Source organism: Gymnodraco acuticeps, unplaced genomic scaffold (genome assembly GCF_902827175.1).
Source record: "Gymnodraco acuticeps unplaced genomic scaffold, fGymAcu1.1, whole genome shotgun sequence".
NCBI classification, from domain to species: Eukaryota; Metazoa; Chordata; class Actinopteri; order Perciformes; family Bathydraconidae; genus Gymnodraco; species Gymnodraco acuticeps.
The window spans coordinates 27,330-47,521 of record NW_022992213.1 but is presented as its reverse complement, the minus strand read 5'-3'; the positions used below and the strand labels follow the sequence as shown (position 1 = coordinate 47,521).

The 20,192-nt window shown below is 44.3% G+C and overlaps 1 protein-coding gene across 4 annotated transcripts; it reads right to left on the bottom strand.

Moving 5' to 3' along the window:
* Positions 1–1,037: 1,037 nt before the first annotated feature.
* Positions 1,038–20,020, bottom strand: qtrt2 (queuine tRNA-ribosyltransferase accessory subunit 2). 4 transcript variants are annotated; one of them, XM_034205845.1, is made up of 8 exons: positions 19,522–20,020; positions 18,760–18,815; positions 15,327–15,403; positions 13,214–13,423; positions 12,323–12,522; positions 10,741–10,910; positions 4,069–4,183; positions 1,038–1,956 (listed from the first exon to the last, which is right to left on the bottom strand). In XM_034205845.1, exons 1-8 carry the CDS (start codon positions 19,737–19,739, stop codon positions 1,716–1,718), a joined length of 1,287 nt encoding a protein of 428 aa, XP_034061736.1. In that variant the 5' UTR covers positions 19,740–20,020; the 3' UTR covers positions 1,038–1,715. The 4 variants fall into 4 exon arrangements, with proteins under 4 accessions (XP_034061736.1, XP_034061733.1, XP_034061735.1 ...); XM_034205842.1 differs by having other exon boundaries at positions 10,723–10,910; positions 19,522–20,019; XM_034205844.1 differs by having other exon boundaries at positions 10,723–10,892; positions 19,522–20,018.
* Between the last annotated feature and the right edge of the window lie 172 nt (positions 20,021–20,192).

The window sequence follows — 20,192 nt, the reverse complement described above, 5'->3', positions numbered from 1 at the left end:
GCATGAGCTGCCAACAAATGCATGCTTAAAGTTTAATTAGGACAACTGTACGAGTGCATTTATGGAATTGTCCACAATGTGAAAAATGTAGAATATCTGTCCCTATAATATCCCACATTAGTTTTATATTCTGTCTATCTGTAGGAAAGTAAAATCCTTTCTGCATCACAAACCGTATCTCAGTAATCCTTTATACTCCTAGTCCTCATATTGTCACACTCCCATCTTTCTTCTTAACACACTGAATGAACTGTCAGCTGAGGTGTGTTTAAACACCATCCCCATGCTGCTAGACGCTTATTTATATTCAGTTACAATGTGCTGCATCTCATCATTATTGCGATCACTTGTGTGGCAATTCATCTCGAGTTGAAGGTTAAAAGCTTGATAAATAATGTAAAAGTGAATAATCAGTTCCCGCAGTCAGGACTCATTAGGAGCAATTTCAAAAGGGGCGTTTAATTATTGCAATAAACAGGCTGAGTACTAGATATGAGTGCATATTTACCGAAGCATTTACTGAGCTTCATAAACACATTATTTGTTATTGCTGAACACCTCCAGAGTGCTCTCAATAGCAGACAAAGGAAGGCATGCATTCACTACTTATTCTATTTTTACTGGGAAATCCAATAGATTGACTTTATAACCTTCTCTCTACTGCCATCCCATTAGACTTTTACCTTTATTCCCCAGAGGCATTTATATACCTCTATCTTCCCCAGCCCCTTTATGCATATGTTAAGTCTTTATCGCAGCACCCACTTATTGATGACAGAAAATCCTCCAACCTACTTTTATATAACGCTGAATGCAGTTTAGGAAACCCACAACAATCCTCCATAAATCTGTCACCGCGTCCCCGGCAGACATCTGCACAGTCTGGCAGTCAATTATCTCCCCTCACCTTCAGAAGGCCTCCCTTTAACGCGGCATGGGAGGCGGCAGAGACCCCTATCTTTCCCTGATCTTTATCCTTACTCTTGGCGGAGCTGTCAGCTTAAACCTTCAGTTAACCTCCGGAAGAAAAAAACCCGTGAGAGAAAACAACCTCCACATCTGCATGTCGAGAGCCGGGCGTTTAATGTGGCATCGTACATAATGGTTAGAAAGTGATTTTGACAAACGCCATGAAGCCAATCTGTGAGATGATGAACACATGCTGCATAATGACAGATCAATGAAGAATGACACGACAAAAAGCCTAAAGGAAGTCGCTACACATGGTCTATCTAATAACAGGAGAAAGCTGGATCTATTTTGGTTATCCTCCCCTCCGTTAATAACTGATCACAAGTGGATTCCTACGCTGCCATGTCAATGAGTCCAGAGGATGACAGTCATGTGTTGACCTGTAATCAGACAGGAGGCACGCAGGTCATAGTCGATCGTCCACAACCATCCATCCACACATTTCTCTCTTTATGCAAATACCGCCTATCTAGCTCTTCTCCATCTCCATCGAGTTCATCTCCTGGCTATCTGCCCCGATCAATACCCAGCGCACCTCTTGGTGTGTGGAACCGGGACACAAACCCACGGGACAAACATCACACGGCTGTCTTGATTTATTTTCATCCCCCTCTTTTTGCTTTTTGACTTCAGTGAGATATGAAGGGACTCAGCAGCAAGCCAGGGATTGGACAAGCCAGTGGAGTGATCCTTGAGAGGGAAAGCAGGATCGATGGCTTCCCTATCATTATGATTTATTAGCCTCAGTCCTTTCTCTCTGTCTGCCCGAGGACCCGTCTCTTGAGGAGGTCTAGTGTATCCTCGGCCAGAGCGTCTCTCAGGGCACTGAAGAAGGCGTGATAGTGGGCCGTGTTGTGGATCATTAGCAGGACCCCCGCCAGCAGCTCATTGGTCACCAGCAGGTGGTGCAGGTACGCCCTCTGGTGGTTCCTGCAGCAGTAGCAGCCACACCCCTCCACCAGGGGCCGGAAGTCGCCCTGGTACCTGAGGAAAGTTCAGAGAAAGTTCAGAGATGGGAAAAGTACTCAGATCTTGTACTTAAAAGGTCCCCTACTATACTATCAATATATTATAGGTCTCAGATATATACAAAGCATGTCTCTGAAGTGTTTGGCTCTAAACACCATGAGATCATTGCAGCATTACCCATAATCCCCTCTGTTTCAGCCCTGTTTCCAAAGTGCTGATTCTCTGTCTGTTACTTTAGATGAAAATAAGGAGCCCCTCCCCACGCCCCTCTGAGAGAGATTTGGTTACAAAGAACTCAATGGTGCTCTAGGAGGAGACTCAGGTGATAAGGGGGGGGGGGTTACCTTGGTTGCTGATTGGCTAATGGTTACACAAGACAAAACATCGTTATGACATCATAAAGTGGCCAACATCTGATCAGCTCATTTTCAGACAGGTTTTTATATAATATATAAATGGATCAGGACAAAAAGAGAGAGAATCTTTGTTCCTGAAACTTTCAGAAGGTTGCCCTCAGGTTAGGAGACTTTTTGTGTAATCCAGTGACACCTTATCGAATCAATAGCCGCATTCACACCGCAGGACTTTCCCTGGTACTTTGGTTCTTTAGTTCCGTTAGTACCAATAATGTCGCGTTCACACCGCCGGGACTACTCAGTGCCGGGAACTCTTTTGGCCATTTTTAGTCCCTGCTAGAGAGGTGGTACGAACCTGGTGATAAAAGAGTGCCAATTTCTATTCTATTTCTATTGGCTGGGCGAATTGCAAACCACGCCCCGTTAGACTCTGAATTTATTTTGTTAGGGCAGCCATTTTTTTCCTCGCTACAAAACCACATCCACACCTGAGCGAGTAGGTTGTTTGTACTTTAAAGCAGTTATGACCACACGTACTACAACACCGGAGCGGTGGAATGATGAGGAAGTGTCGGCGCTTCTGGTCATTTACTCTGAGGACGGGATGCAGCAGCTTCTACAGAAAGCAGTTCCCAACTCCAAATGTTTTGAGCGATGTTCGCAAAAGCTACTTGAGCTGGGAATCGTGCACAGTGCACACGGATGCCGGGTAAAAATAAAGAAACTCAGGCAGGACTATAAAAAAATTAAAGACCACAATAATAAGAGTGGTAACGATTTTATATTGTTATTATATATATAGCCACTGTTTTTTAATACTGACACCTAACTTGCACTAAGGTGTGTCTGCTGCTATATATATTGCCACTGTTACATTGTTTTGAAACTACTTACACTTTATTTTACATTTCACACTTTTATTTAACTTGAATGTACATGCATACGACACACCTGGAACAGCGTGATGCCGTTAATGTTATGTCTTGACTGTGCAATAAAACAAACAAACTGGCGAAGCTTTATTTATTGTGTCCCACCCCAAATGTGCAGAATAGAAGAATGTGAGAGCAGACAGGTGTCGGTGGTTGAATTTATCTACGATGTTGCAACCTTGTGCAACAATGGCAGAAACACAAGTCTTACACACATAAACACAAGTCATTTATCATGTCATTTGTTTTAGATAAATAAGGGAAAAACACCAAACAAGGGTTAATGTCCTTTTCCAAAATCAGCCTGAGGGGGTAATATATAATAAATACGAAAGATAAAGTCCATTGTTATAATGGGGTATTTTATTTGTAAATTACCCTTATGAACTCCATCATGTCTGAGGTCGGAAAGTAAACAAACGCCTCATACAGCGGGTGGGCTTTATACCCCCTCCTCCGTGTAGTTCTTCTCTCGGTTTTTTTTTTGTACTCGCCGTGAAGTGGTTTTGCGGCCTGCCAGTAAACCCAGAGAAGAAGAAGACGAAGTGACGTCAGCGTAATTTTGCCTCAGGGAAAGTACTGCGGTGTGAATGCGATTGGCACTAGCCCCCTGGCGGATTCAGTGCCGTGGTACTTTAGTGCCGGCACTAAAGTACGGCAAGTCCTGCGGTGTGAAAGCGGCTAATGATTTAAGCCTTCAAAGCATCACTTGCTTCTCAAAAGTAACAAATAGTGGCACCCTTACTGATAAAACCCTCCTCTGGTCCTCACTCCTTCCCCGCTAACACCCGCTGTGACAGATGAAAGCAGCTGGTGTTTTATTAGCTGCTACAACAAACCTCTTGTCTTTCAGATTGATCTCAAAGGAAGTCATCTGCGTTTGATCGTCAGGATTCAGATCTCCGTTGTGTTGCGAGTCGCCCGCCGTTTCCTGATCTTCACCCGGCTCCAGCACTGCCAAAAGCATACATAGCATTAATTCCAGCTCGTTCACACCGTAATCTCACAGTAAATCCAGCCCTACACACAGATACAAAGGGCTGGAGAAGGCATACCATGGCGTGACCCCTTTCCATCACCGCTGTGTCCTATATTCCCCCCGTCATTTACATATAATTACTTACTGACAAAGCCCGGCCTCACACAGATGGGTGTTCACTGCAAGGTGACTTCACTTCATTTAATGAGTGGAAAAACAACGGATGAAGAACCATGTTACAGGGCTGTTGTTCTGCACGGTTACAGTGAGGAAACGTGAGGAAGATGAAAAAAGACGGGGGAGAGAAAATGGAGCAGAGTGGCTGATAGTAATGCATAACATAAAAGGTAGCAAACAATGGGTTTAGTGCGAGCTGAAACAGGTGGAGCTGAGAGCACAAGTGTAAAACAAAGCATAAAAAGGAAGTTTATTAGCTGCTGATACGAGGAGAGAGGGAATGAGGCTTGACAAAGAGGGGGACGTCTGAAGAATAGCAGTCCATTTAACGGAGAAGCAGTCCGTAGTAAACGTTTAGTTTTAGAGCTGCAGGGAAAACATATTCAGTTTTCCTCTTTCTTTTACGATAAAGAAACGAGCACATTTATTCACCGTTAAATTAAATACATTAACATTTCATAAATGTAGCTTAACCTCATCATGTGACTCCTGCAGTGATAGAAGATACTGCCTCTAAGGAAGGAAGGAAGGAAGGAAGGAAGGAAGGAAGGAAGGGAAGGAAGGAGGAGGGAGGGAGGGAGGGAGGAGGACGAAGGGAAGGAAGGAAGAAGGGAGGGAGGAAGGGAGAAAGAAGGGAGGGAAGGAGTGAGGGAGGAAGAAGGGAGGGACGGAGGGAGGAAGGAAGGAAGAAAGAAGGAAGGGAGGGAAGGAGTGAGGGAGGGAGGGAGGAAGGAAGAAAGAAGGGGAAGGAGGGGGGGAAGGAGGGAGGGAGGGAGGTAGAAGGAAGTAAGAAAGGAGGGAGGGAAGGAGGGGAGGAAGGAAGGAAGGAAGAAAGGAGGGATGGAAGAAAGGAAGGAATTAAGGGAATGAAAGAAAGGAAGGAAGATAGGATTGAAGGAAGGATAGTAGGCAATAAGAGGGTGAATAAGCGTGTTAGAAAGTACTCTAACCCCCCCCCCCTCCCTCAACGGGACCTTATAATTGAGAGAGAGGGAAATTAGATGTTCTCTCCAGGTGTGACACCTCCCCGCTCTCAGCTCCTCTGAACTCCATTACGCTCCCTGTGCAGAATCGATTAGTTCTGTCTGACATGTCGTGCTGCAGACACCAGCCTCGCTCAGTCCGTCAGACGAGTTTCAAGCTACTTTTTAACGAAGCACAAAGACCTCAGCCTCTCCCACAGCTCCCGTCACAAGACGTCTTTAGATCCACAATCAGAGACACAGACCTGGACTGCGGTCGAATAGTCCAAAAATCACGAATGAGCGTCTGCTGCTGTGGGGGAACTATGGAAACTACAGTTTTCTATACAGCGGACTACAACATGGATGTTTAATAAGAACGAGGGACTACTGTAAACTCATCTAGAGACTCTGCACCGTGCTCTGATGCTGTTGTTTTATGCTTTATGAACGTGGACAACAGAGAAACATATTATTCAGGACCAAAGCTGGAATTGAAATAAAAAAGGAAAGTGAAACTTATGCTCGTCCTTCTCTCCCTCCGGTCCACATTAATACAAATGATCCCAAAGATTGTATGAACTATGAAAAGATCTTAAAATCATTACAAATGTATTTATTATAAACGTTAGTCCTTAACATCTATCACTGTGTACATCACCATTCAAACATCTTTTAAAAGTTGAACAAACCCCACACAGCTCAGTAAAGACTGTGAGATGTTGACTTTATTTGATCATTTCAGTCAAAACTAACGTTCATATTTCTCTTTTTGATTATAATACCGATGAACGTTCAAAACAAAGCACTTTGGCAACTTACCACATACGTTTTAAAATGCTTAATAAGCACCGTAACTTTCATGATATAATTTCTCCGTCATAATCGGTTGTTTCCGCGAACGGCCGAATGTTGTGTGACGGCAAATGCTGTGGCTGCAAGGCATTGTGGGGCAGCATATTCTCCTCTCCTTTCAGTAAGGGAGGTCCAGTGGTTCCTAAGCTAAAGGAGGTTATAAAGGAAGTTTGAAACCTCTTTTCCTATCATCTTGAGAATTCGAACGGCACTTATCATGGTTCCTAAGCTAAATGGGCTATTCGACCGCAGCCCTGGACTACTTGTTACCAAACTGGAGTCGGTATGAGATACTAGGGCTGTGCAATTAATCGTATTTTAATCGCGATTACGATTATGGCTTGCGACGATTATGAAAACAGCATAATTGACAAAATACGATTATTTTGCTGGGTGCGCTTTCGCCCCTCCCTAAAAGCCCACTCGGCCACGTGGGAGTGACATGTGTTGTGAGTGTTCAGCGCGAGCGAAGATGTCAGAACAAGAGCAGCAACTCGTTAAAAAGAAGGGTAAAACTATTTCCACTATTTGCAAGTACTTTTTCATTACATTTCACATCGCTAAAGATATGTGCCCAGTTAGCACTGTTAGCAACCAGGGCTTTAAGCAACTTGTCAACACGTTGGACAAGCGTTACGCGATGCCGTCTCGGTATTATTTCAGCAGGTCTGCGCTGCCTGCGCTATATGACAAATGCCGTGGGGAAGTTGAGAGAGATGTGGCTTCAGCTGACTACTTTGCCACCACAACGGACCTATGGTCTAGCCCAGGTTGCCCAACCAGTCGATCGCGAGATGTGTCTAAAAATAGAACAACAATATTCTGTTTTATCGTTAATGTCCTGTAACATAATCTTCCTGTGCCAGAATAATGCACTTGAACGCATCAAAGCTTTGTGATTGGCCGGCGTCACATGTGTCGGGGCGTGGCTGAGGGTCTTCAGTACAGGTGGCAATATTGTCCCCTGCCTGCGCTCATCTCTGAAACCAGACCATGTAAACAGCCTGGTGTTTCTTGCGAACAATCTTTAAGAGATGACACGAGCAGCCCTACCAGCATTTGACATGGTGGCCCAAACATTTTTATTTGGTCTTAAATTGTAGTTCAACATTTATTTCCTGTTACTTCTGGACCATGACGGTGGGCCAGCCTTCAACGTTTAACTGAGTGGAATATGTTGAATATGTTGAACCAAAACGTTGGCTATATGTTAAGGAGTTTTCAGTAGGTTGTGACAGTGCACTGCAACATGTTTGATTTCATTTATTTTGGTCTAATTTATTTTTATTTATCATATTAATAATATATGTTTAGTATGGTTTTGGAAGTGTGCTCCAACATATTTGTTGATCTTGTTTATTGGTAAAATATTATTTGTTTTAAAGTTCAATAAATGGTCAATGAATAATCGTCAAAATAATCGTGATATCAATTATTGACCCAAATAATCGTGATTATGATTTTTGCCATAATCGCACAGCCCTATGAGATACATAATTGATTTCATTTCTACCCCTGACCCGGGGCTGGAAAACACACAAGCACATCATGTAGCTCCAACACTCATCAGACCCATCTTTGCATGATAAATCCCTGACTGCAGGGAAGCTCAGCTCCAACATTCACACACCATGTCCCATTTGTTTTGTAAACACAGAATTCATCTTGCTCTCTGCAAATTAAAACTAAATGACGGGATGTTCATTTCCCAAAAACACTTAAAGTCTGCGCGCTGAACCATTTCAGTCTAGTTAGAGATGTTTTAATCAGAGAAAAGTCCCTCTGCTGCGAGATGAAGAGCCATGTATGCTCAGCTCGTTATCGGACACTTTTAATTGCATCAAAGTGGTGCGACTTCTCGTATCTAAACCCCTCTGTTCATGACACCTCTGCGTATTTACAAAAGGACTCCTTATCATTGCTTTATGCTCAGAAACGTAAACTACTATGGTGAGAAGAATCATATTCTCCACCACAATCTCATTCAGTTCAGAATTCATAACAAACCTGATCAGGCATGTAGCGAGAGAAAGACCCCCTACCCAAGCTCACAAATGACATCGTGTCAGTGAGCTGCAGGCATGAAGTGCAATTACTGAAAGAAAGTTTCCAGTTTTTCAATTGTTGAGTTCATTTTCTTGATAAAATGATCAAAACAACCTGACTTGTAATTTGGTTTGTTGGAGCTGAATGGCAGAATACAGAAACAGTCCATTTAACGGAGAAGCAGTCCGTAGTAGTGTTGCACGATGTACCAATACTTGAAAGGTACCGCGATACCCTGCCGTTAAAAACGGTACGATTCCTCCGTTTCATTAGTATCGGTACTTTAAGAATGACGGGGAAAAGTACTCCGGTGGGAAAGCGCCGTTTTACTAGAGCCGTGTGTGTTCAGCGCTCTGCTTCCACTCCCTGCTCTGCAGCCGTGCCTGCAGTCCCGCCCCTCTCAAGTACGTTCTAAGTCCCTCCCCTCTCTCAAGCACGCTCCAAGTCCCTCCCCTCTCAAGCACGCTCTAAGTCCCTCCCCTCTCGTGCCACGCGCTAGCTGCCAGAGCATGTGAGAAAACGAGAAGCATGGCTGCAAGTGGGAGTGCAACTGCCGCTGCGCCTCGGCTTGTTGACAAAAAAGACGCCAGAAGCGAAATGTGGAAGTATTTGAGCGATATCTCTGACAGTGAGGGCAAGCCTACGGACACCACGAGGTCTGTCTATGAGACATGTTTTAGATCCCTGCAAACCAAGGGAGCCAACACATCAGACTTCGCTAAGCACCCCGCCGACCGGCATCCAGAGCTGTTTAAAGAATGTAAAGACAGACAGGTTAGCGAATGTGATAACATAATTACATCAAGCCCATGCCCTCACATCTAAGTCAAACCAGTGTAATTTATTTTGTGACAAACGAACGTTTTCGTAGTTTGACGAGGCAATTAACGGCAATGATAACTGTCTAATATGGCTATCTTTTTAGCTAACTTACCAATGTGGCTAACATCTGCAATATACATTTTGTCAATAATTATTTATATTACTGTAGCCTACTATTACATGTTAATAAAATATTAAAAAAATTATATTTTATAAAACAAAAAAGTTGTTTGAGATGATGCTTAATTTGATTTAATACTGAATTATTGTCATTTATTTTGTTTATTGTTCTCATTGTTTAAAAGTGTGTGTTATGGTTATGGTTCTGGTGTGAAATAAAGCACAATAATTACATTTAAGACTGTTTCCCTTTTTTTTTAGAAAAGTATCGAAAAAGAATCGGAATCGCAATTCTTGACTTGGTATCGGTATCGAAACCAAAATGTTGGTATCGTGACAACACTAGTCCGTAGTAAACGTTTAGTTTTAGAGCTGCAGGGAAAACATATTCACAGTTTTCCTCTTTCTTTTACGATAAAGAAACGAGCACATTTATTCACCGTTAAATTAAATACATTAACATTTCATAAATGTAGCTTAACCTCATCATGTGACTCCTGCAGTGATAGAAGATACTGCCTCTGATAGGACTAAGGAAGGAAGGAAGGAAGGAAGGAAGGAAGGAAGGAAGGAAGGAAGGAAGGAAGGAAGGAGGGAGGGAGGAAGGAAGGTGGGAGGGGAGGGAGGAGGGAGGGATTTTCAATTGTTCAATTGGGATTTTGATGTTCTCTCTAAATAATGGGTGGTCCATTTTTACTCGACTCGCAGCGAATTCTTAAAGTATAAACGGCATACGGCCCACACCTGAAACTCGTGCTTGTCTTATATCGTACTTCTTCAACATATTACCCAGTATTCATTGTTCTTGAGTCAGTATATCTTTCTGTATGTGGCCCTCAGTGAAAGAGTTTTGGATAGCCCCAGTGTTTCCGCCAGACCAGGGCTGAGAGGGGCGTCCACCCCGAGAGCGCGGGGGGGGGGGGTGGAGTGTGACGTCACTTGATTTGAATTTAGAATTGAGCCGTCCCTTATAGATACTATCTCTTTACGTTAGTGATGGGACGCCCCTCTCTAAACCAGTGCTTCTCAAAGTGTGGTCCGCGGACCATTGGTGGTCCGTGAGCGCCCCTAGTGGTCCGTGAGTATATAGGTGAAATTTCACATTTGAAATTAATTAATTAAAGTTTTCCGCACTCTCGCGCGAATATTTCCGCAATGGAGCAAGCTTAAGTTTAACTTTCAATTGCATCATATAGCCCAGCGCAACACCTTCATCACACATGTTGCCACTTCTTTGTACCAGTTTCAGGCGATTTGTAATCTGTTCTAGAAAAACGATGTGTTTTTGGATATTTGTGGAGTTAGGTGGTCCGCGAGTGTTTTTTATTGGTTAAGTGGTCCTTGGTATGAAAAAGTTTGAGAAACACTGCTCTAAACGAATCACAAGTAGAAACACATTTCTACTACTTGCACTATTTTATCTGTTTTATTGTGTTGCACTGTTGGAGGAGCCTGTGACCTAACATTTCCGTTGTCATAACTACACTGTAGCTATGCACACATGACAATAAAAGCCTTGAAAACAACCACACCTGCGGGGGGCGCTCTACCTGCGAGCTCCGGGTTCGAGGAGATGTTGAAGTTGAAGATCAGAGCGCAGCCTCGCTCCGTCACCTGGAAGGGGAAGAAACCCTCGAACAGATCCACGCCGGCCTCCACGCTCGCCAGCACCTCGTCGGGCCGTCCTACACCCTGCAGCAGCCTGACAGACAGAGGGAAGCTTTCACATTAAAAAGGAAATGGATCAATCATGTGTATCAACATTAACGTCCCCCCAGACTGCACATTACCCTCTAACAACATGTGCACCCTTGTGTGTTTGAGCTCTTTGCTGGCCTTCAGCTCCCTCTGACTCCCGCCTGCAGGCATCAAGGGCAAGCCCAATTTAGCATTCGGTAATGACTCCACTCACAAGCCAACATGGTGGAGCTCAGAGGCAGCCGCTGCTCCGACTCTCTGACACAGATCCTCCATCACCGCCGGGAGAGGAGCACTCATGTGCAACAGACTCATATCAGAGTGTCTGGTTGGAGACTTTATGGCTCCATCATTTAAAAAGGGCCATATCATGCTCATGTTCAGGTTCATATCAGTATGTAGTGTCTCTGCTCTGACATGTCTCCATGCTTTAATGTTCAAAAAGCTCTTAATTTCTCTCATACTGCCCTCTTTTCACCCTCAGAGCCCAGTCTGCTCTGATTGGTTAGCTGGTCGGTTCTGTTGTGATTTGTCAATTTTGACAACAACAATGACAATGCTGCTTATTAAGTTTGATGTTTTCCATCGTTGTGTACAAACTGGATAAAACGCAGGGCATTTTGTTGTTGTTCGGAAGGTTGATCCCGCCCATGCCCCTGCCCCCGCCTCGACGTAAGAGAGACGTAAGCGGCGCCGCCTCTTAGCTCCGGAGCTCTTGCTTCTAGACCGACAATTTTTTGGAGCTGGAAAACGAACCGGATTCCGGAGCTAAGAGGCGGCGCCGCTGCGGTGTGAAGAGGAAAAACCGGTACTTTTCAGGCTCTAGCTCCGAGCCGGCCCTGAAAACACGTTGGTGTGAAAGGGGCATTAGAGAGGTCTCACCACTTAGCACGTACAATGTGTTGGAGCGCTAGCCAATAGAAGCGTCAGTGTTACCTAGGGATTTTAGTCTTTGCAGTCCATTTACATGCACCAACAACGATATAACACACTACTGGAAAGGGCCTCTTTAAAACAAGCATTTCATCCACAAAATAATTGTTATTTGCAGCACTATTTCACATTTTTGATTATGTCATTTATTTAAAACATCCATTTAAGATGGTAATGGACGTTTGTAAGTGTTTGTACAGTATTTGATTGATCCAACATGTTCTTTAATGATAAATATGAGTAGTTGCAGGTGTGTTTTGTTTCTGTAAGGATTTACTGCAGGCTGTTCCTAAACCAGTGATTAAATCCAAAGCATTCCTCATTATAATTGATGTGAAGACAATGAATAGCAAAAGTGTCCACCGACCCTCTTGTGTTGTGTAGCAGCAGCTGATTTAATGTCTTCAGACGCGTCTCTCCAATTAAATATTTGAGAATGGGGAGAAACCCTCCCTTTACAACTGTAATCAATAAACACATTTCTCACAGTCACAGGCTGACCTGGGTTTGTCCTCAGGCAGCTCTTTGGTCACCGCGCTGATGAGCTGGGTCCTCAGAGCCTGGTCCATGGAGCCCGTCTGCAGGCCGTCCAGACAGAAGCCGGACACAGGCCTCTTAGCCGTCTCCTTCGCCGAGCGCACCCTCTCCTCCAGGATGTCTCCACCCTCCACCACCCCAAACACCTCCACGCCCTCCAACTCCTGCCAACGACACACATTTGAATGATTAAACAGAGTCAAAGAAACCCTGAAAGATGGAAAAGAACAAGGAACTAAAAAGGAAACATTTATACTGAATGCGAAAACACCTAGAACCCATCTGTGTTTCGATGCCTCAAGCTAAACTGCAGATCAGCAATCAAGCTGCTTACTCAGTACAATGTTTATGTCAAGTATTATTTGCAGTTTGCTGTGGGTTGTTTGGCACCGGCTCATTCTACATTTACACATTTTTGTCCCAGGGAAAATGTGGTTTTCAGCCAAGCAACAAAATGTACAGAAGAGCCCATCTCAGACATAACGGTAGTGAAATGCATACAAAATATAAAGCCGTTATAAAAAAGGCAGACCTACATATATCTTACAGATATTCCCTCTTCTTCTCGCACACCTCTTGATAATGCACATATGTAAGTGCTGAGAATGTACTCCTTCTAATCTCAATGTGTTCAGCTGCAGCATTGCAACCCCTTTAAGTGAAAACACACCAAACATCCATCTTTGTCTCATGTGCTTCTGCCGTGCATGAATAATTAACAAACGCAATCTGTGTGTTTAGGCTGTCTCTTGTCTCTGTGTGTGTGTGTGTGTGTGTGTGTGTGTGTGTGTGTGTGTGTGTGTGTGTGTGTGTGTGTGTGTGTGTGTGTGTGTGTGTGTGTGTGTGTGTGTGCACCTGGGATTTTTGGTGAACCAGTAGACACTCATCCAAGTGGGCGAGGGAGCGATCCACTGACTTTCGGACCCTCTTATGGGAGGTGTTGATCTGCCACGTCTCTCCGTCCGCCATGCTCTGGTACCAGTCTGGCTTCACGGCCTTCTGCAGAGCCATGAACTTAGCCACCGTCAGCTCGATCCGCCCCCCACTGCCCCACACCGACACCGTCTAAAAACAACACAGAGAGAACATTTTTATGTTAAAAATGTTAAAGGGGTCAGATTCAGTTGATGTCCAGGTGTATATCAGTATGTAGTGTCTCTACTTTAAAGAGTCCTCTCCTGCTGATGTTCAGGTGTATATCAGTATGTAGTGTCTCTACTTTAAAGAGTCCTCTCCTGCTGATATTCAGGTGTATATCAGTATGTAGTGTCTCTACTTTAAAGAGTCCTCTCCTGCTGATGTTCAGGTGTATATCAGTATGTAGTGTCTCTACTTTAAAGAGTCCTCTCCTGCTGATGTTCAGGTGTATATCAGTATGTAGTGTCTCTACTTTAAAGAGTCCTCTCCTGCTGATGTTCAGGTGTATATCAGTATGTAGTGTCTCTACTTTAAAGAGTCCTCTCCTGCTGATGTTCAGGTGTATATCAGTATGTAGTGTCTCTACTTTAAAGAGTCCTCTCCTGCTGATGTTCAGGTGTATATCAGTATGTAGTGTCTCTACTTTAAAGAGTCCTCTCCTGCTGATGTTCAGGTGTATATCAGTATGTAGTGTCTCTACTTTAAAGAGTCCTCTCCTGCTGATGTTCAGGTGTATATCAGTATGTAGTGTCTCTACTTTAAAGAGTCCTCTCCTGCTGATGTTCAGGTGTATATCAGTATGTAGTGTCTCTACTTTAAAGAGTCCTCTCTTGCTGAGATCTCAGGTGTATATCAGTATGTAGTGTCTCTACTTTAAAGAGTCCTCTCCTGCTGATGTTCAGGTGTATATCAGTATGTAGTGTCTCTACTTTAAAGAGTCCTCTCCTGCTGATGTTCAGGTGTATATTTAGTACGTAGTGTCTCTACTTTAAAGAGTCCTCTCCTGCTGATGTTCAGGTGTATATCAGTATGTAGTGCCTCTACTTTAAAGAGTCCTCTCCTGCTGATGTTCAGGTGTATATCAGTATGTAGTGTCTCTACTTTAAAAGAGTCCTCTCCTGCTGATGTTCAGTGTATATCAGTATGTAGTGTCTCTACTTAAAGAGTCCTCTCCTGCTGATGTTCAGGTGTATATCAGTATGTAGTGTCTCTACTTTAAAGAGTGCTCTCCTGCTGATGTTCAGGTGTATATCAGTATGTAGTGTCTCTACTTTAAAGAGTCCTCTCCTGTTGATGTTCAGGTGTATATCAGTATGTAGTGTCTCTACTTTAAAGAGTCCTCTCCTGCTGATGTTCAGGTGTATATCAGTATGTAGTGTCTCTACTTTAAAGAGTCCTCTCCTGCTGATGTTCAGGTGTATATCAGTATGTAGTGTCTCTACTTTAAAGAGTCCTCTCCTGCTGATGTTCAGGTGTATATCAGTATGTAGTGTCTCTACTTGTCTCCATGCTTTAATGTTCAAAAAGCTCTTTATTTTTCTCATACTGCCTGTGCTCACCCTCTGTCTGAAACCAGAGCCCAGTCTGCTCTGATTGGTTAGCTGGCCGGCTCTGTTGTGATTGGTCAACCCCTTAGAGATGTCCCACCCCTATCACGTACAATGTGTTGGAGCGCTAGCCAACAGAAGCGTGAGTGTTACTTAGTGATTTCCAAATATAACGACAGTAAACAAAGGAGTCCAAACGCCTTTGCAGACAATTTACATGCACAGAAATCTATGACACCCTCAAGGAAAGGGAAAATCCCCAAAAAGCACAATAGGGCCTCTTTAAGATGAAGCAGGGTTTGACATAATTCTTGCTCTAAATAGATTGGCATTGAGGGAAACCCCTTTTTCTAGCCAAGAGTAAAATGAGAACACTAATGCCAATCTCACAGCAGCGTAAAGACTGGAACAGGAATATAAAGCTAGCCTGACTCCATCCAAAGGTAACAAGTTCACCAATCAAAAATCATGTGGTATTGATCTCCTCAGAAGCTTAATCCCACCTTGTTAGTTGTGTGACCTGTGGGGCAGGGGGTCGCAGGGTCGTGGAGCGCGCAGTACAACACAGTATCATGAAGACCTGCAGAGAGCACAAAGTACAAATCAATGCGAGTCACTCACAGGGAACAAACTCCGTCAGAGGGTCAGCGTCAGCGAAGGCCGAGCGTGCAGCGAGTTGACGGAGCGAGACGCTTTCTTACAGCGAGAGGTGAGGCCTTATCAGCAAACGCAGCTGGAGCTGGAGATCAAAAGGGGGCAAAACAATAGGCTGGAAATGCTGTTATTATTTCTAATTATTCATTCCCTGCTCTTCCCTCTTAGGACTTCAGAGACGGCAAAGTAGTAATCCTCTGACAGTTGAGAGATGCGAGGCTATACTGATTGCATTACTAATTCCATATGCGGTGGCTCGAGGCACGGTATAACGGTAAGTTCCACAGCGAAACCGAATGAGGTCACTTTACTGGTGAATTTAAATAAATACTACTCAAGACCGCACGTTCTGATCAGGCTCGTGGAGCTCATCAGCTTTTCGATATTGAACTCAACATACTGTATATTTAGAAGCAATTTACTCCCACCTTTTTCAATATATTTAGTGAAAATAATGCTCACACACCCAGAGCTAAACGTGAGCAGAATGCATGTGTGACATTTACATCAATCAACCAGTCGCATCAGTGCAGGATTGTGAGCCTGGCAGAGGTTATTCTCATGTGGTTGCTAGTATCTATACATAAAGAAGAAGAATTGGGAGGGATGAAACCCTCTTTAATGGTCACACAGCACACACAGTGAAATGTGGCCTCTGCATTTAACCCATCCTAGTACCAGGAGTCTAGTACTAGGAGCAGTGGGCAGCTAGTGGGCAGCTAGTGGGCAGCTAGTGGGCAGCTAGTGGGCAGCTAGGGGGCAGCTAGGGGGCAGCTAGTGGGCAGCTAGGGGGCAGCTAGGGGGCAGCTAGGGGGCAGCTAGTGGGCAGCTAGGGGGCAGTTAGTGGGCAGCTAGGGGGCAGCTAGTGGGCAGCTAGGGGGCAGCTAGTGGGCAGCTAGTGGGCAGCTAGTGGGCAGCTAGTGGGCAGCTAGTGGGCAGCTAGTGGGCAGCTAGTGGGCAGCTAGTGGGCAGCTAGTGGGCAGCTAGTGGGCAGCTAGTGGGCAGCTAGGGGGCAGCTAGGGGCAGTTAGGGGGCAGCTAGGGGCAGCTAGTGGGCAGCTAGGGGGCAGCTAGTGGTAGCTAGGGGGCAGCTAGTGGGCAGCTAGTGGGCAGCTAGGGGGCAGCTAGGGGGCAGTTAGTGGGCAGCTAGGGGGCAGCTAGTGGGCAGCTAGGGGGCAGCTAGTGGGCAGCTAGGGGGCAGCTAGTGGGCAGCTAGGGGGCAGCTAGGGGGCAGCTAGTGGGCAGCTAGGGGGCAGCTAGGGGGCAGCTAGTGGTAGCTAGGGGGCAGCTAGTGGGCAGCTAGGGGGCAGCTAGGGGGCAGTTAGTGGGCAGCTAGTGGGCAGCTAGTGGGCAGCTAGGGGGCAGCTAGGGGGCAGCTAGGGGGCAGCTAGTGGGCAGCTAGTGGGCAGCTAGTGGGCAGCTAGTGGGCAGCTAGGGGGCAGCTAGGGGGCAGCTAGGGGGCAGCTAGTGGGCAGCTAGTGGGCAGCTAGGGGGCAGCTAGGGGGCAGTTAGTGGGCAGCTAGTGGGCAGCTAGTGGGCAGCTAGGGGGCAGCTAGTGTACAGCGCCCGGGGAAACAGTATGATTGCTATTTAAATATTTCTAATGCAGAGGGTTAATTAAAATGAATAGTTTAAAACAGTAGCTTTCCTATTCCATAATTGACTTGGAGAGGATTTCACTTGTTTATACAAATGTGTGTACCTTCTTTCTCTCAATCAAATTAAAAATGGTTGACAAAAACACAGCACATGATTATTAATTAAAAGCAGGATGATGTATAAACCCTGCTGTGTATATATTATGCATATAACAGTGCATGCTTGGTTTAGTGCCTGGTATTTTGGGTCTGTATAAAAAGCTCTACTGCAATTTTCCAAACTCACATTGATTTCTCAAACAGCATCTCTGTATAGTATGTGTATTAACTCTCTGTCCTAAATGGCTTGTTGGAGCTCCTGCCCCCCCCCCCTCCCTGTGAGCCCAGTGGCCGTCTGCGAGACAGCGAGTTACAGCGAAACCCAGCCCGAAACACACACACACACACCCTGGTTGGGAGTTTGTGTGTGCCCAGGCTGAGTTCTGCGGTGTCTCGCTGACCCCACACCAGTGAGCCAGCTCACACTGTCCCGCTCCTCGCAGCAGCGAGCCTCGCAACGTCCCGCCGAGTGTGTGAGGAAGTCCGCGGATTGGTCCAAACGTAACGGCTCCGCAGATTGGTCCATTTGGCGTTACGTTACTATACCCGAAATACGTCACTTTACCCAAGAAGTAAACAATGGAAAAAGAGAAATGTCCAACGAGGCGTTCTGGGGCAGCAGAGACAGGTCTTCTCTGTGTTTTACTCGCTACAGGGTGCACTTTGAGGGTTTGTGACTCTGCAGACCGTTTACATGCATAAAAAGCTACGTAACACACACAAGGGGAAGTTTAATGTCATCCACCAAAACACACAAGAGAATTCCTTGTAGGTGAACCTGCTAGGTAATTAACTGGATTCAGGTTCGGCTGATAGATTACCATATTATCAATACTGAATAAATATGAATACATTGGGAATGATCACTATTTTAATCAATGCTGTTTGGTCTGCTATAAGCTCCCACGGTCCACCTAACCCTATTCCCTCTTCACCCAATAACTCTCTCTATCAAAGTGTTGATCATACATAAATCAAAACACAGCAATGAAGGAATCTGAAAATAGAGTCACGGTCTTCGGTAGCAAAGGCAATTACACAAATCAACATACATGATTTAAAAGTATTTACAACAATGACACAAGTAAGAACCAACATATTACAGCATTGGGACCAAGAGTTGAAAGCAGCTTTATGTAGGGTGTTAAAGGAGTGATTTAAAATGAGGCACATATTATTATCTTCTCAGGCAGAGCCTTTAAAAGCCGGGGGAATCCAACGTAAAATTCCACTTTTAGTTTAAGCTGTGACTTTGGACCGGATAAAAGGGTATAGCCAGAGGATCTCAGGTGTTTAGTCGTGAAGCTTTAGCAGCTCGGAGATATAAGAAGATGCCATTCCAGACAGGGCCTTAAAAGTGCCTTAATGTTTGTTTTCACACAACAATAACTTCACCTGAGGCATGTACTATGAAGCCGGATTTGGGGTTCAAGCAGGGTAATCTTTTAAAAATGGGTTTGAGGGGGAGGCAAAAGTAAAAACAGATGCTATAATAATGTAGTTTATCAACAGATGGTGGGTGATAAACTGGGGTAGCAGCAAAGGAGGTGTGGATGAAAATCTTAATTGTGATTAATTCAAAGTACCTGCAAACTTCCTGAATCCATCCTTGAACTCCTCCAGCACTTCCTGGTGCTCTGCTCTTTAGAAAGAAAATACTCAAATTAGATTTCAGAGTTTGTAATGGGGGTATTCATTTGTTACAGCAGGTCAAATAAGCCAATGAAAACATTTTTGATTGAGTGATAAATAAGAGCTTTATACAGAGTTAGTTTTTTTGTTTCAAAGTCAACTTTATTGTCAATCTTTCAGTTTGTGAGAGATCAAAATACCGTTTCCCACAATCCCGAATACAATATATATTAAAAAATATGTATACCTATATATACACATGCATGTATACATATGCACACATCAAGACATACATAAAAGCACAACAATATACAAAATAACAGTCTATATTGATTAATTTTGTATATTAAACATATACAGATAATGTCCTTGATGGATAAGCTCCCCATTGACATCAGGACGGCAGATAGCTTGCACATCTTCCGGCGCAAACTGAAAACTCATCTCTTTCGACTCCACTTCGAGCGTTAGAATTATTAACGAAGCACTTTTATACTAATAAAGGACTGGCTTACCTAAAGCCAGTTGAGTAGCACTTGAAATGTTTGGCTCTATGAAACCTGATGTACTTATATGATTATGTTTTCTTCAAGGTTGTGTCTTCCTGGTCGAATGTACTTATTGTAAGTCGCTTTGGATAAAAGCGTCAGCTAAATGCAATGTAATGTAATGTAATAATTGCACCCTTAATTGTAATACACACATTGTACACTTACATATTGGACAGGGTGATCTGGGTGACAGAGGGCAGGGTGCTCAGGGTGCTCAGGGTGTCCTGAGTGAGGTGGGGCACGGTGCCCAGGTGTGTGTGCAGCAGACACCCCGGGACCTCCAGAGAGAGCTGCCCTGTCTTACCGAGCCCCTTCAGGACCCCGAGCCGACCTTTGCCCAGCGCCACACGGGACAGCTCCAGCTTCATCCTGCAGCCAGCCATACACTGGGAGTAGCAGCACAACGAGTTTAAAAACAGCGGCTCCAAAACACACGTGAATTAGCCACGTAGCTAACTAGCTTAACTAATCACGTGATACTTTATTTACCCTTACGTCTATTTAAAATGATAAACACTCTTTAAGAGACGATAAGAAACCCTATTTATCACTGTTGTGCTGGTTTGAATTGTATAAGCGTTTAATATAAGAGCTACTTTCATTCGTCTACCTACAAAACTCACAGGCACTACAAGTCGCCTGAATATGACGTCATCATCAGTCGCGGCATACTATGTGTAAACTACGATATAAGAGTGGCTTCCTTTTTTAATAAAAACCCCTTTACGAACATTTAAATATGTAGTCTTATTATCATTATTATGTTTTACTCTATTCTTACGTTTTATTACATTCTAAACGTAAATGTGGCTCATTCAGAGAGGGAAATAACGTTG